This window comes from Sitophilus oryzae, unplaced genomic scaffold, assembly GCF_002938485.1.
Source record: "Sitophilus oryzae breed Bouriz unplaced genomic scaffold, Soryzae_2.0 scaffold_1440_pilon_pilon, whole genome shotgun sequence".
Taxonomy (NCBI): domain Eukaryota; kingdom Metazoa; phylum Arthropoda; class Insecta; order Coleoptera; family Curculionidae; genus Sitophilus; species Sitophilus oryzae.
In genome coordinates, this window is record NW_022146105.1 from 3,010,896 (window position 1) to 3,028,894 (window position 17,999).

A 17,999-nucleotide genomic window follows, 5' to 3' on the forward strand; every position below is an offset into this window, starting at 1 on the left:
TCATGATAAATTGGGGTTTTAAAAAGTTAAAATAAAAACACTAAATCACCACAATACACCAAAACACTTTTACTTTTACACTGGACGCGCGTTTCGCTAACCATGTTAGCATCATCAGCAGATGATTATAAACTACTTTTCAGTTTATAATCATCTGCTGATGATGCTAACATGGTTAGCGAAACGCGCGTCCAGTGTAAAAGTAAAAGTGTTTTGGTGTATTGTGGTGATTTAGTGTTTTTATTTTGCTGTATAACACCAAAGGTTCCAACCCTCAACTGTAATTTTAAAAAGTTTCAAAACTGCTAATTTTGTCGTAAGATTTTGAAAATCTCATTATTTGTATAGAATTTTATTTAGATTTATAGTCTACAGGATTCGGCTGTAGGATTATTACGCTCATCATATTTTTAATCACTTTTAACAGGGTGCCAATCAAAGACCCCTAGAGGGGTTGCCACGGTTCAAAGTGTTTCCTACTACTTTATACGGATCCGGCAACAATGCGTCTCAGGCATCTATAGCTTCTATAATAAATTCCTAAGTTTTAGGAATTTCGGATAAGTGCAAACTTTAAAGTATGTAGTACGATGTACTTCAGGAAAATATTTTACCTTCTACAGGGTGACTCAAAAAAATGTGAGTGAAGTGGAACACCCTGTATATTATTGCATTTTTGGTTTCCTCTCTGATCACTTTACATAATCCTAAGATATTATTGAGCTGTTGATAGTTTCAGAAATATTAATAAATAAAAAAATATTTTTTTCAGCCTTTTTAATTTTTTTTAAAAATACAAGAACTGTCCTGAAATCAAAACTATATTTACTATAGTTGGTCTGTACTTACTTTACTATAAGTATCGTAATTTTCAATCATACGAGGTGTTCAAAATTATGCCAAACTTTCTAAAATATAAATTGGTTTTCCTTCGTTTTTTTTTAAATGGAACACAATGGTATTATTTCTTCGTTAGACGGAGAATTAAAAAATGGGCATTTTTTGTATTTAAAGCATTTTAGAATTTTTAGCGGTTCCATTTAAAAAAATGAAGAAAAACTATTTTATATTTTAGAAAGTTTGGCATAGAATTTTGAACACCCTGTATGGTTTAAGATTACGATATTTAGTTACGAACAACCTAGTATGGTTTTGATTTCAGGACATTTCTAGGATTTTTTAATTTTTTTAAAAGGCACTGAAAAAAATATTTTTTTTTACTAATTAATATTTCTGAAACTATCAAAATATATTTAATAATATCTAAGGATTATATAAAGTGATCAGAAAGCAAGCCAAAAATGCAATAATATACAGGGTGTTCCATTAAAAAAAAATCATCTCGATTCCCTCACTTTTTATTGAGGCCTCCTGTAGAAATATTTTCCTGAAATACATCCTAATACATACTTTAGGTTTGCACTTATCCAGAATTCCTAAGTTTATTTATTATAGGAGCTACAGTTGACCGACGCATTGTTGCTGGGCCCGTATAAAGTAATAGGAAAAACTTTGAACCGTGACAACCCCTATTTGCGGCAAATTTTTGATGGGCACCCTGTTAAAAATGTATTCCCCTATTCATAAATATATATAAAATTAGGTTTTGATTATTAATATGATGAGTCTTGTAATCCCGTAGCTGGATCCTGTACTGTAAGTTTTTTAACAATTTTGAAACTCACAAGAAAATTTATTTGGACAAATTGTAGCATTATCAGACAATAAATACACCAATATTATTTTCATGGCTTATAGAGTTACAGTTTGACGATAAAAGATATTTCTAAAACAAGACCTTTTGAAATTAAACTATATGTTTACAACCAGAACAGATTAAATATTGACTGTACAATTAGTGTAATGTATTTTTTCGCTCTAAAAATACCTAAAAGTGTAGTCGTACAGTGGACATACACCTTGTAACACAATCTGAAAATAAATGCGGTATCTATAGAAAGTAATTTTCTATATCAGTTTCAGTTTGCACCGTGTTCATTTGCCTTGGAAGCTCGATTTCCACAATATCCAGTGGAGTAAATTGTAAAACTTTATGTTAATTCGTTTTAGTTATTTTTAAACTTCGCCGGCAACTCATTTTCGAGCATTTTATTTTTTTACCTGCCCCAATTTCACCACCGCTCTACAAAATAATCCTGGTAGTGAAATTTCCGGGTGTTTTTCCGAGTTGGGGGAAATCCCTCATCTTATTAATGCATGACCTAACTTGCAGAGGAGCGCAATAGTATTGCCTTTCTCGTATTTTCACATGGTTATTATCGTAGGTATATGTAGAATAGTTTTAGACTTGCCCGTAAAAATTTGATCTGATTTCTGTTTCTAACTGATGCTGCTATACAGGGTCCTTCAATAGTGCGTCGGGCATCTGTAGCTCCTATAATAAAGTATGTATTAGGATGTACTTCAGGGAAATATTTAACCTCTACAGGGTGTCTCAAAAAAGTGTGAGTGGATCGGGATGATTTTTGTATACACCCTGTATACTATTTCAAATTTGGCTTCATTTCTGATCACTTTACATAATCCTAAGATATTTTAAAATGTATTTTGATAGTTTCAGAGATATTAATAAATAAAAAAAAATCAGCCTTTTTAAAAAAAAATCTTAAAAAAATACAAGAACTGTCCTGAAGTCAAAACTATATTAGGCATTTACTTTAGATGGTCTGTTACTTACTTTGCTATAAATACATATCGTAATCTTAAGTGATACAGGGTGTTCAACATTCTACGCCAAATTTTCTAAAATATAAAATAATTTCTCTTCGTTTATTTTTTAATGGAACACCCTGTATATAATTTTTTCAATAGATGGAGAACTGAAAAATTAACATTTTTTTGTATTTGGAGTATTTCAGAGAGAAAATCATTGGGTGGCTTTGATAAAAATTTACTGTTGAGAATGCCATATGAAATATAAAACCGCGAATATCTGCGAAACTGTTAAACATTTTGAAATACTTACAAGTACAAAAAGTGTTCATTTTTTAATTCTTCATCTAATAAAATTATAATATACAGGATGTTCCATTAAAAAAAACAAAGAAAATTTATGTTGTATATTTACGTACAGTTTTGAATACCCTGTATGATTTAAAATTACGATATTTATAGCAAGGCAAGTACAGACCATCTAAAGTAAATGCCTAATATAGTTTTGATTTCAGGACAGTTCTTGAATTTTTAAAATTTTATTTTAAAAAAGGCTGATTTTTTTTATTTATTAATATTTCTGAAACTATTAAAATACCGTATGATCGAAAAAAAACGGCGTCCAGTTGGCTGGGAAATGAACATCAATGACATTTCCCATATAAATTTACATATAAAAAAACAGCATATTTGAAGGAAATAACAGCTTTTTCTTTGAACGAGTTTTTTTTCGATTTAACACCCGCGTTTTATTATTCTCTAAAGCTTCTGCAATCTGGCTACTTTTGATCAAAATCGGAATAAATTAAACAGTTGATTAAACAAAGCGCCTCTCGCTCAGTAATTAGATTATCCAAACCATACATACTTTCGGTTTGCACTTAAACAAAATTCCTAAGTTTATTTATTATAGGAGCTACAGATCCCCGACGCATTGTTGCCGGACTCATATAAAACAGTAAGAAAAACTTTGACCCGTGGCAACCCCTTTATTGATTAGCACTCTGTTAAAAGTGTATTCCCTTATTCATAAATATACGTAAAAATTAGGTTTTGATTCAAAATATGATGAAAGGAACAATCCTTGAGCTGGATCCAAACCAAACCAGGGAAGATTTCGACATATGACATTCAAAAAATGTCTGAAGATACAATTTATCTGTAAATTTTTTAAATGACAGGCTCTCACTGTAATGGATCGTTGGACAGACTCGTATTCATAAAGCGCAAGTAATCATAATAAAATAAAGGCAAACGAATTCACTGTTCACATCCAAGAGTGCAGTAGATATGTGACATCGTACCAATTAAAATATTTAACAAAGTGTTTTACGGTTAGATGAAAAAATATCTAGGATTTTTTTCAAATTCCGGCCGGATCACTTGGGGTAAATCCGGACGTCCAGAAACGCTAACTATTACAGACTTGCAAAACGGGAAATTTAAATTATGCCAATAGTTATTGTATTGATTGACAAAAATGTATTCAAGTCCAAGTTCAATCTAGCAAATGTACCAATAATTAAACTTTAAGTTTTCCTCTGATAAAATTCCAATTTGCTGATTGGAAACCGTCGTAGATTTAAGAGGTCTCGAAAAGTTTTGTATTCGAGCTAGAGAAATAATTAAAAAAATCCTTCTGACATTTTCAGCGCGCATTTTTATTTAAAATTTAATTTGAACTGGCTCTCGATAAAATAAACCCTACAAGCATCAATATCTATTTCCTTAACGTCGGTGTCATGGCATTGGCTATTTTTTTTCAAGGATAATTTAATTTTCCTTTTGTTAATACATATAAGAGCAATCTAAAAGTATGTACGGGTGAATTTGTTTCCTTTGTAGAACTACTAGAGACAATATGTTGACAAAGCTAAGATATTTCCAATAAGCAGCAGGGTGCCCTTTTCACTTAGAAAGCTGTTGTGTTTTGTTTGTGCCTAAAACAGCATATTTGAAGGAAATAACAGCTTTTTCTTTGAACGAGTTTTTTTTCGATTTAACACCCGCGTTTTATTATTCTCTAAAGCTTCTGCAATCTGGCTACTTTTGATCAAAATCGGAATAAATTAAACAGTTGATTAAACAAAGCGCCTCTCGCTCAGTAATTAGATTATCCAAACCATACATACTTTCGGTTTGCACTTAAACAAAATTCCTAAGTTTATTTATTATAGGAGCTACAGATCCCCGACGCATTGTTGCCGGACTCATATAAAACAGTAAGAAAAACTTTGACCCGTGGCAACCCCTTTATTGATTAGCACTCTGTTAAAAGTGTATTCCCTTATTCATAAATATACGTAAAAATTAGGTTTTGATTCAAAAATATGATGAAAGGAACAATCCTTGAGCTGGATCCAAACCAAACCAGGGAAGATTTCGACATATGACATTCAAAAAATATCTGAAGATACAATTTATCTGTAAATTTTTTAAATGACAGGCTCTCACTGTAATGGATCGTTGGACAGACTCGTATTCATAAAGCGCAAGTAATCATAATAAAATAAAGGCAAACGAATTCACTGTTCACATCCAAGAGTGCAGTAGATATGTGACATCGTACCAATTAAAATATTTAACAAAGTGTTTTACGGTTAGATGAAAAAAATATCTAGGATTTTTTCAAATTCCGGCCAGATCACTTGGGTAAATCCGGACGTCCAGAAACGCTAACTATTATGGACTTACAAAACAGGAAATTTAAATTATGCCAATAGTTATTGTATTGATTGACAAAATGTATTCAAGTCCAAGTTCAATCTAGCAAATGTACCAATAATTAAACTTTAAGTTTTCCTCTGATAAAATTCCAATTTGCTGATTGGAAACCGTCGTAGATTTAAGAGGTCTCGAAAAGTTTTGTATTCGAGCTAGAGAAATAATTAAAAAATCCTTCTGACATTTTCAGCGCGCATTTTTATTTAAAATTTAATTTGAACTGGCTCTCGATAAAATAAACCCTACAAGCATCAATATCTATTTCCTTAACGTCGGTGTCATGGCATTGGCTATTTTTTTTTTTTCAAGGATAATTTAATTTTCCTTTTGTTAATACATATAAGAGCAATCTAAAAGTATGTACGGGTGAATTTGTTTCCTTTGTAGAACTACTAGAGACAATATGTTGACAAAGCTAAGATATTTCCAATAAGCAGCAGGGTGCCCTTTTTTCACTTAGAAAGCTGTTGTGTTTTGTTTGTGCCTAAAACAGCATATTTGAAGGAAATAACAGCTTTTTCTTTGAACGAGTTTTTTTTCGATTTAACACCCGCGTTTTATTATTCTCTAAAGCTTCTGCAATCTGGCTACTTTTGATCAAAATCGGAATAAATTAAACAGTTGATTAAACAAAGCGCCTCTCGCTCAGTAATTAGATTATCCAAACGAAATTATCAAGAAAAACACCTCTTTTCAGTTGAATATTACCTGGCTTGTTACATAATTGAGTTATGTCAGAGAAAACTCGGGTTCTATAGGGTTTAAATAGGCTACGTATGGTATGGATTAGTCTTCTTTCGTTTTTGGAGCCGAGTATGAATTCAAATGATTCAATTTAAGTTGCTGTAATTGATTAAGTTTTCTATAATTGGGTAATTAATTAGAACAGTATTGTTTAAAGATTGATTTTTGAGGCCATAACTTCTAAATCAATTCCTTACATATTGAATCAATGCAAAATTATTCTAAACGATAAATATATAAATAACTTTCTATTTTAAAATTTTATATTGGAAAGATAAACGCTTTAACCGCTTCATTTGTTGCTCTTTAATTATTGTTAATTAAAAGCCGGATGCATGCGAAAACAAAATACTTAATTGGATTAAATGTTCGCAAATACATTTAGCCATCCAAAAATTAAAATATTCTATATTATATATGATCGGGCAATAATAAGCAATTTAAAAGCCTCGTACCTGTTTCTCATTTATTCAATTGGAGAAAAAAAATGCGGGATGGTAAAACAATTTGGGATTCATTAATCTTTAAGGAGTTTCATCACTACCAAATTCAGTTTCACCCTATCAAAAATTTATTCTATTAGAATTGAGAGGAGTGAGATTGATTCAAAAAAGGGTCAATACGAGTTTACACGATATCGCTAGACCTTTAGTGGAAATGGAGAGAAACTTTCTTCATTTTACAGGCCAGAGCGTTTCTATTTTTCCTTTCATATCTTATAAATTCTGTTCCCCTTTTTTATAGCGTGGTATTCAATAACTTATTTTAGCAATCTGGTTAAAATTGCCCATAGTTTGAAGCGATTGCAGGAATTTTCAATGCAGGGTTAAAATTAAAGTTTCAGGACAATGCTTCCTTAGTTTCCCTTTCGAATGGAGGTTGATAATAAAAAAGAGAGAACTCCGTATTTTTTTCAATGAATAATGGATGAATTTTAAGAATCGTTATAAAGTTCTGACTATTGTGTTTCCTTCCATAGTTCACTAATTGTTCAAAATATATCTAGACCTAGCATAATAGCCAATTTATTTTCAATAGGAGTACCTCCTGAACAATAAAGATAAATCGTTTAACATCTGGAAAGGTTTCGGTTATTATATGCTATATATTTTTCGGACACTTCCAGCCTTAGCCAAACGGAAATCTCCGCAGTATTCCAAATAAATATTTCACAAAATACAAATGACTGTACATTTACTATTGTAACATGTACTACGCGCGGATAAAACCTTTTTCAGACCTTTAATTCCGTTAATAGCATGTAAATGATTCCGCTTCTTTGAAAAATTATACTAAGCTAAATCTATAGGCGCCCCCTCTGAATATATGTGCATATTTATAATTATATGCGTTGCTATTGAATCACAAACGAGAGCAGATATTATAAATGCAAACACATTCTTTTTGAGAGTTCCAGCAAAAACATTAACATCTTTAAAACGATGCTGAAACATTCTTCATTCAAAAAAATATTCGTTTAAGCTTCTATGGTTATAGTCCAGGAGGCAGTGGAGATTTTCGGTACTTATTTTCCCAAATTTTCCCATTTTTTTTCCTCAATACTTGTTTTTGATTATAGTCTATGCTATGATAGTATGAAATGATACATTAAATTTCAAGCATGGGAAAATAAGAGTAATTTTTGCATCCACCAATTTTTTGATTAAGTGAAAAGTGATAAGTGAAAAAGAATTCGAACTAGGCGTCGCGTCGTGTTCTGTTGTGACAATTTCAAATGTTAATAAAACTGCCGAAAAAATGTTAACTCGTAAACGAGAGCGTAATTAGGGCGATGTTAAGTGCAATAACATTCAATAACACAACTTTCCCGGATATTCAACTCTTCCGAAACAACATTTTATAGCTTCATAGTTTCTCACACCGATTTGACCAAAAGCAAAAATTGATTCAAGCAGTTCAACGAAACAAGTGAGTAAACCAAGTGCTCAATCGACATACATATATACTAATAGAGGATAACATATAATTTGCAATATTAATGGTATACTTTTTTTAATCATCTAGTGTTTAAATTTTTTATGAACATCTTCTAAAATTATAATTATGCACCTTTAAAAAATTTCGTTATAGCCCCAATTATGCCCCACTAGCAAAACCGTAGTTGAACTCATCTATATAATCCAAGTTAGACCTTCTGAATATATCAAAATATTTACTTTTTTATTTTTATTTATAGAATTTTCACAAATTATACTTCCTAACACTTTTAGAATAATTAAATAATCTCGCTATTTAAACCCGTGTATTTGTAAGTACTAGTTGTTTACGATATTCTCCGATGGTGGCAGCACCGGCGGAGAATGCACCAAGCCGATAAACGACGATGGAGGGTGAATAAACAATTTTTTTTGTAGAATACTTACACAACGATGTGATAGTAACAATCGGGACCACTAGGTCTCTCCAAGAAGTTATAGATGCGACTCTGCCGTTTCCTGTAGCGGGCATCCCTACGGGGAGGACGATCCATCACCGGCTTTCCATGAAGAGACATCCTAGGTTGGAGGAGTCTCGCCCCCAGGACTTTCTGATTTTTGTCGTCAACCACGCTCCTGTAACTAAAGAGCCTTCGTCAAGACACACTATTAGCAACGGTTATTGCACTCCATTCGTTTAACGGCATGCTCTGGAAACCGCTACGTTCCGAGATAGAGCGAATTTAGCACTAGAGCGCAAAACTTCAAAAGCTTTAATTTAGAATTTATCGAATTTTTGGTCTAGTGTTATCGAGACAAAACCGGCGTCATAGTAGCTTTACAAGATAAGTATCATTATTTAAAGCTCTCAGAAGAACAGTAAACCTCGGCGTAGAATTTTGAAAATTTCAAAATTTGTAGATAGTTTTATGTACTTCTAGAATATATAAACATTTTTTGAAGCTCTGTTTTTGAGAAAATTTTGGCGATGCTTGAAAGGTGGTCTATATCCACTACAGCGCTGTTAAGCCTACATTGGACTATATTTTCGTAATTTATGCGTTCTAGTTAGTAAATAATAGGAGTTTTATCAGAATCGGAGACTTGGTCAAAGTCGTCAATTTTCACGACTATGTACTATGGAAAAAAGCCGAAAAACGACCAATTTTTGGCTAATTTTTACACATTTTCAAAGGCCTTAGAAATATAGTAATCATAGCCATAAAATTATTAAAATTTCAGCGTTTGTAGGAAATTTTATATAGATTCAGAAAATATACACCTTTAAAGGGTTAGTTGCCTTGGCTTTGTGAGAAAATTAATTTTTTGGACCCTTGTTTTGAGCTATTTTTGACGATGGTTAGAACGTCTCCTACATACATTACTGTTCTCGCTAGACTACAATGGCTTATATTTTGTTATTCTACGCCTTTTAATTAGTAAATAATAGCAGTTTTAACAAAATCGGCGACATGACGAAAATCGCCGATTTTCAAGACTATGGGAAAAAATTACCAATTTTTGGTTATTTTTTACACATTTTCAAAGGCCTTAGAAAGATAGTAATCAAAGCTATAAATCGATGAAAATTTCAGCATTTCTAGGAAATTTTATATATATTATTATAAAAAAGACCATAATCAGGATAACTTTTAATGATATATCTATAAGTTTTCCAATTTAATTTTCACTTAACTTCAAATTTAATATAAACATAATTATCCAACTTTTTGTAATAATTGACTCTGCACTTTTCTGTAAATTTATTATTTTTAAAGAAAAGTAAAAGTTAAAGTTTTCTTTTACTTTTCTTTAGTAATAATGAATTTACAGCCTGGCTTAGTAAATTTAGCGTAAAAATAAAATGTATTCATAACACCTCGTACGTAAGTGTAATGTAAAGTTTCAAGCTCTGATTTATAGTGGGATTGATTTATTGTTTGTGTATAGATTATAAATAATATATAACACAGGTATTTTGAGCAAAATGTTTTTTAAATAGATATTAGCAGTGAAATTAATAGATTGCATGTTGGGAAGAGCTATAATTAAATTTACATTTACGGCACAAGTATTTTTACTCGGAATAAGTGGCAATGTTGGCATTTGAAATTTGAAATCGATTCTTTTTGTACCCCTCATTATGTTAAGTGGCCCAATACATTTTTAAAAATGTTTAATCTATTTAGAAAAGGAAGTTTTTGACGAATGATAATTGTATTGAAATTTAAAACAATTTACAAAGTTTAATACGTTTATTCTGGAAGATTTTTTCAGGTTTACTTTTTTTTCGAGTAAGGAAAAGGTTTCTAAAGAAACAAAACGTTTATTCCTTTACTTTTCAAATTTACTATTCTATTTTTTAAGTTGTATTTTCGCAAACTGAGCGCTAATGAAATAATACGTTTTTGTTTTGTCGGAAAGTTGGCGAAACAGTTTCCGAAGTTGCATATTATGGCTTGAAAAATAGAGCTTAAATTCGATTTCAGCACTGAAGCAGTTCTCTGTGCATTCCGAGCGAGATAAACAATAAAACAATTTAAAAAAATACACGTGGATTTGGGAAAGCTTAGCGGACAAAAAAATAAACCTCCGTTTTTTTATATTATTATCTACGGTTTCGACAGCAGAATGAGGGAAACCGTTTTATTATATTACAAAATACAATGTTTTGGTTCCCTTAAAATAAATCTAATTAGGCCTGCCAAGTAAAAGGAAATTAAAAAGTTTCTCTGGCTGAGGTATATAAAGATAATTGTTAGGTAAGAATTTTCGGGAATCGAATATCACGAAACATTATAAATACAAATTTAATTAATTAATATATTTGAGCACGGGCAAAAGTTTTTAACAAATAAGTACGGCTTTGATATGTTATTTAATATGTTGTTTTTTCCATATTTCGTTTGTGAAAAAGTTATTCTTTAATAAAAAAAATACCGGTAAAACTTTTGCAGAAATAAGTAGGGCTTTACGATATCAAAGTTATTTGATATATATTTTTTTTTATAAAAAATATTATTTTATCAATTACACAAATTATCTCTGGCAATATTATAAATTAGATATAATATTGATCCAAATAATATAAAGTAATAATGATCACATTGTATATAGTGTAATTGTTTAGCGTTATAACTATCAAATTCTAAGGCCACTTTGATCACCATTTTTTTTTGATCAGATGATAATTGTGAATATGTATCAAAAGAGAGGTCACTTATGAAAAAGATTGCATATACACGGTGAATCTAAATAAGTGCAAATATTTTCAGGGCTGGTAGATCGCGATAAAAAAACATATTTTCTCTTTACCGTTTTTCAAATAAGTTCAAAATAACCGAGTTGTTTTACTTTGAAAATTTCCAAAAAAATATTTTTTTTTAATTAAATTTTGAAAAACACTGTATCTTTCTGGGTTTTCTTTCTTGAAATTTAATCCACTACCTATGTGAGTTGTTTCTGGGGTCGAAATATACTACCCCTAAAAATATTTGCACTTATTAAGACTCATCCTGTATATTTTTGTGCGAAGAATAAATTAAACATTGAGGTTGTTAAAAAAATTAAAAAAACGATCTATTCCAGATTTTTGTTGGTTTGTTCTAAAACCAAAAATAAATCAGTTACAACGTTTTGCATTGCGGTGTTGAAAGATATAGACAGTACACTACAACTATTAGAAAAAAACTGTAGAAAAATATGTAAAAAACTGTGTGAAAATCAAATTCATCCAAATAAAGTTGATATAACGCTTTATTATTTTTTTATATATGCAGAATATTAAAAACATACATAAAACGTTGTATTTCCAGAAGTTTTCCAAAAACATGACAAAAATGATAAAACAAAATTAAATTTTGATTTAAAAAAAATGCGTTGGTTGTGCACGGAATTCGAAATTCTACCACCGCAAAGTGCAACATAAAATATATATTTTTGAAGAAAAATTGAGAATACTTGCATGAGGATTATTTGGGCTAGCCGTTCTCAGTCTTGAAAAAGTTGTTGCGACATTTCGCGCCACTTTTGGACCAATCGGTCCTGGGAAAATTGCTAAAAACACTGGAATTTAGAAAACAACTCGCACCGGAGTTTATAACGATCATTTTGACTGGTGTCTTAGTAGTTCTTCCATTTCCAGTACGCGCGGCGCCTTGGCCACAGACCAGCAATGGTGGTGTGTGCGGTACGCATCGCTGAAACTAACTGAAAACGCTGAAAGGAGCGTTTTCAGCAGGTGCCCGAAAGAGCCGGTGTGCGCCGTCCACGATTATCAACTCGCTCCAAACTTTATAAAAGTCTACTAATGGATTTTTGTCAAGCTTTATTCCATACGTAATAGCTGTAGAAGACTAAACACACATGGAAATTTCACTTTTTGACCTTTTTTCGAAATTTTTTATCCGCAGAAGACTTGTTAATGCTATATTTAATTTTTAAAAGCTATTATATATTATGGGAGATTTAGCTCCTTATAACTCAGAGAATGATCCTAGATATTATGATATAGTTAATTAAGAATAGGCGATTGGGAATGTCCGGTTGCTCTTATGTCATCCTGTAATCCTGAGTATTACGAGGGAATAAAGAAGTTATAAAGGAAATCTAGTGTTTTATTTGCAAAATACGTACTACATTCTGACATCAGAAGTGGGATCGACCTACTAAAAGTACCACAAAAGTTTTAAATAGTGCCAATATGCCGTGATGTGTGTGAATTTTTTTTAGATAAATATATACAAGGCTCTTAAAAAGCTGGTAAACGTGGTCATAAAATTTTGAAAATTTCAGCATTTACAGACAATCTTATGTAAATTTTGAACATATAAAGTTTTAATGATTTAAATACTTTGGTTTTGCGATAAAGTGGGTTTTCTCAAACCTTGATTTTGAACGAGTAAATTCTTGAAATGTTTTCAGATGTCTAAGATAAATAGTAAAAATGGTCATAAAATTTTGAAAATTTTGCCATTTGTAGGAAATTTTATTTAAATTTCGAGCACCTAAAGTTTTAATGAAGTAAAAACTTTCTTTTTGTGATAAAGTGGATATTTTGAATTCTTGTATTTCAGAGATTTTTGATGGTAGCTTTAATGTCACTTATATCTAGTATTGTGCTATATTATGAGTGTCTTTTCATACTCTACGTTTGTTCTAATTAGTCAATCAAAATATTCTGCTCAAAATCTGTAACTTGACCACGATCCATGATTTTATTATTGTTTTAAAAACAAAAATCGTTCAAAGTTGTTTTTCCTCATAAATAAAATTCCTGAAAAAATCAAGGATTCTCAGTTATAAAAAACGCGTTTCTAAATTTCATCGAACATCGTTTCATTTTTATGAGCATTCAGGCAAATAAACTACGGCTCGAAGTAGTAAAATAAGTGCTTATTGAATTATTGAACAGCTAAACTGTTGAATGCGTTATTGAATTAGAGATGGAAATTTTAGACATGGGACATGACATACGAAATTACATTTAGTGAAAATTAAGGATACTTTTCAATTGAAATATTATTTTTCAAAAATATTTTCTAATTTAATAGATAAATCTAAATATCCAGAGACCCAGTTAATGTAGGAAACAATCTTGTTTCGTTCTTTTATTTTCAGAACTGAGAAGCTTAGGGAATGCGTATAACACATTCCCGGCAATCCTGTTCTTGGCATTTTACAATATGAGCTTTAGTTATGCTGTTCTAGTAATTATGTTTAAAATTTCGCGAAACATCATAAAATAGTTTTGAAAGAAGTGAAATTGAACCGAAAATCAGTTTTATTTGGCACTTCCTGCAGCTGCTGAATCGATTTGCAATACGCAACAGCCATAACTACTAATTGTCTGGTTATAATTGAAGGCAATTAATGAGTTTTAGTTCATTCACTTTATATACACCTAATGCTCATGTTTGGCCATGCGAATATACTACACCAATAAAGCTGACGATTGACGATAGATAACATAACTATTACACCGATTGCACACACTACAGCACAGATTAATATCAAAGATCTTTGATTTAAGTAAAGATTCTTGATAAACAATCTTCGGATTGTTACAGGGTTTTTAACACGACACTGTCTCCTCAACGAACACCTCAGTAGATTAAAACTTTCTGGGATTCTTTTGAATTCTCTCGAATAAAATGGGGAAACTCCAGAACACCTCATCACTGAAAGCTTTGGTACGACTGATATCGGAGATGGATAACCAACCTCTGTAAAACCGTCCCAGATACTGGCCTGTGTCAAAGCTCTGAAACTGTATGATGAGTTTCACTCAAGAAAGGGGGACACACAACAGATCTGTAAGGTCGCGGTGATTAACCCCCTCCCATATATTCTTCTTCTTCTTCATCAATAATTTATAAACAAAAAAAAAATAAATTAAACTTATAAAATTGAAAATTTTCAGAAATTACAGTATGTATAATTTTTTTTCTTTTCTTAGGGCTGCTGGAGTGATTTATGAAGTGTTGTAGCTGAATTCATTTCCATTTCTCATATTGGTTCTATTGAAAAATCAAAAATTCGTAGGAAACTCAACCTTAAAATTATTTCGTAGGAAACTCACCCTGTATATAAATTTATATAAGTTTTAGGTGTTTTTGAATAATTGTGGATTTGAATTATATGCCAACAATATTAATATAGCGACGGTTATTTACTAATTTAATGTCACGCAATGGGAAAATATAATCCACATTAATGTTGGAGATATGATAAACGCGGTAATGAATTTATTAATGTTTCCACCTGACGCATTTTATTATTGCAAAAACACGGGCCTAAAAAATGATTATTTAGGCTGAACTAAACTTTTTTAATGGTTTACAATAATATATGCTTCGGAAATGCATGGGATATATATTTTATTTGTATTATAAAATTATTTAATTACTCTATTTTTTAGTTTGTTATAGAAAAATAATCTATAATAACTTGGTCTAACGGGAGCTTCTAAAAAGTATTATAAAAATTACATTTTAACACTAGAAAGGGTTAAAAAAAAGCCTAGTATGACGCCGTTTTTGTTCGCGAAAGCTGTAAAATAATGACAACTGCTTTGTTTGTCTTGATAAATAAGAATTAATATTCAGAGTATGTTTTGGTCCCTGTATGTTTGCGATGTTAAATATAGATCTCTAAACAAACAAACATCTAAAAAGTTCTGGTCCTGAAAATCGGTCTAAATTTATTATTCAGTATAAAACGAAACAAACAAAAGAGAAGTTGGAATGGATACAGAGTAACCAATGAAGGGATTCAAAACTTCTAGAATACACTTAATGCTATAATTTTTCAAAATACTTATTGTCTAGATCACTTACTGGTCTTGATACCATCCTTCGTTGGATTTGTCATCGTCGGTCTTGTAAACGGCTTGAAACTCAACCGTTTTTTTTGTCTTCAGTTCTAGTTCGCGAGTGATTAGCAGAGGGCGATGCGATAGCGTTGGCGAGTCGTTAGGGGTGGGGGATGTAGTGCCTGATGTCATCTTGACGGTGGTTCAAGTCAAGAAACGGTTCTGCAAAAAAAACACATTATATAATTTATATAGAACAGCTACTCTCTTTGAAGATATTGAAATCAAAAGTTATTTTTTGCCTTAGAAAGATAGTCCTAAAATTATGAAAATATCAGTATTTGTAGGAAATTTTATGTAGATTCAGAATATATACTTATTACCTTTAAACGTTTAAATATCTTGTTTTTGTGAAAAAAATAATTTCTTAAACCCTTTTTTTTTGGGCTATTTTTGATGATGGTTAAAACGTTCCTTATATCTATTACTGTCCTGGTAAGACTACAATGGCCTATATTTTCTTATTTTCCGCCTTTTACTTAGTAAATAACAGAAGTTTTAACAAAATCGGTGACATGGCGAAAATCGACAATTTTCATGACTATATATTATGTATGAAAAGAGTCGAAAAAACGCCTATTTTTGGCTATTTTTTACTCTCAATGGTCTTACAACAATAGTAAAGATAGTCCTAAAATTATTAAAATATCAGTATTTGTAGGAAATTTTATGTAGATTCAGAATATATACACCTTTAAAAGCTTAGGTATCTTAGTTTTGTGAGAAAATTAATTCTTTTAACCCTTGTTTTTGGACTATTTTTGATGGTGGTTAAAACGCTCCTTACATCTATTATTGTTCTCGTAAGACTATAATGGCCTATATTTTCTATAATTCTACACTTTTTAATTAGTAACAGCAGTTTTATCAAAATCGGTGACGAAAAATCGCCAATTTTCATGATTTTGCGTATGGAAAAAATATCCTCTTTTCGGAACTCTCAGAAAAACCGAAACATTTAGCAATTTTTCCGTATATGAAAATTATTTTCTTGGAGGATAATGAAATCAATTGAAATACAAACTGCCGAAAGTTAAGCTCGTTGGACGTTTTAACCCTTTGCCGAAAACTCTTTCAGTACTTTTTCGTTCCTAGGGAATAGCGGGATAATAATTTGGCCCAGAGCCAGGAAATCTCGCAGTTTGCATTTATAAATTTTCGTCAGAATCGACCCTAAAAAGATAGTCATCGGCCACGATAGAGCTTTTCCTGTTTTCCTCTAGGAACCTCCTATACAGCTTTGAAAACTGACTTCCTACACACATGTAGGTCAAGAAGGACAATAGAATTCGGTGACAGGACCTGAATGTCCGTGAAAATCCAACGATCATGTTTCTAATGCGTTTTTTTCGATCCACAGTCAGGTTTTATTACTTGCGACTCCTTTCAAAATCGACCTAATCACTATTTTCGTCGAGTTTTATGTTCTGCCTACGATTTTACTACGTCAAATACAATGTCAACAGGCGATGGTTGCTACCTTGTAACGGAGCTTAGATATTATCTGTAGAAATTTTTTTGCGGGGTTTTGGCGTCACTTTAGGGCAAAAAAGGGCTTAGAAGCATACAAATCTAAATACCCAACCATGTTCGAAATACAGGATATCGCCTCTCATACGCCGCGGAGTCTCCATGGAGAACGACAGTTTGTATTGAAATGAAATTTTGTGAGCATTTGTAGGTTAATTCAGAGCACTTTTTTAAAAATATAGAGTTCTACAGGGTGTCCCCAAAAAAGTTACATATCAAAGTTGTGCTTTTTTTAATGGAACACCCTATATATTAATTGATTTTTGGAAATCTGGGAGAAAATGTAAGGTTTTTGACATACTTAACATTTTCTAGAAATGAAGAACAATTTTTAAATGAAAATAAAATCTATCTGTAATTGTAATAATTAAAATATGTTTTAAACGTGTATCTTTTTATTACCGTTGAGTATTTTACTCTACAATCTTTAATTTTTGTTAAATTAACAAAAGGTATATCACACAGCCACCCTAGATTTTTTTTTCAAATAAAAAAGATCTACTGACGCAAAATCATAAAAAATAAAATATCTAGGAAAATCTTTGTCTGAGGGGTAGGCAATCTTAATAATGTTTTGATGATATATAAATTCCCCATTGAACACCAGAAAAATATACTGGGTGTTCCATTTAAAATAAAGGAGTAATTTGCTTTTAAAAGTGACTAATGTTCCATATTAATTTTGTCTCACCCTGTATAACTTTTCGGGTCAATTTTCAATTTGGTTTAACATACAATGATTACTGTAATTAAATATCAGGCTATACAAGGTCAACTAAAATTTAGGTAGGTAGCTGTTATCGAAATTTAAAATTTACTCTTTATTTTGACAAAATGTGAAATATGTCAAAATCCTTAGATTTTAGGTATATGCTTCTTTAATAAAACTCACCTTCATTTTTTTCCTAGAATCCGAAAATCAATTAATATATAGGGTGTTCCATTAGAAAAAAACACAACTTTGATGTGTAACTTCTTTTCGGGACACCCTGTATAATTCAATATATTTTTGTAAAATG

General features: G+C 31.1%; 1 protein-coding gene across 4 annotated transcripts in view; it reads right to left on the reverse strand.

The window, feature by feature from the left end:
* The window catches only part of LOC115876795 (potassium voltage-gated channel subfamily KQT member 5), a 62,896-nt gene that overhangs the window by 32,175 nt on the left and 12,722 nt on the right, over positions 1-17,999 (reverse strand). For 3 of the 4 annotated variants that reach the window (XM_030892736.1, XM_030892734.1, XM_030892735.1), the window contains exons 2-3: positions 15,416-15,612; positions 8,526-8,720 (exon numbers count right to left, since the gene is read on the reverse strand). In XM_030892736.1, coding sequence (XP_030748596.1) covers positions 8,526-8,720; positions 15,416-15,582 — 362 coding nt within the window. In that variant the 5' untranslated portion in view covers positions 15,583-15,612. Of the gene's footprint in view, positions 1-8,525; positions 8,721-12,042; positions 12,261-15,415; positions 15,613-17,999 lie in introns of those variants that run through there. The other variant, XM_030892737.1, reaches the window with a different exon arrangement.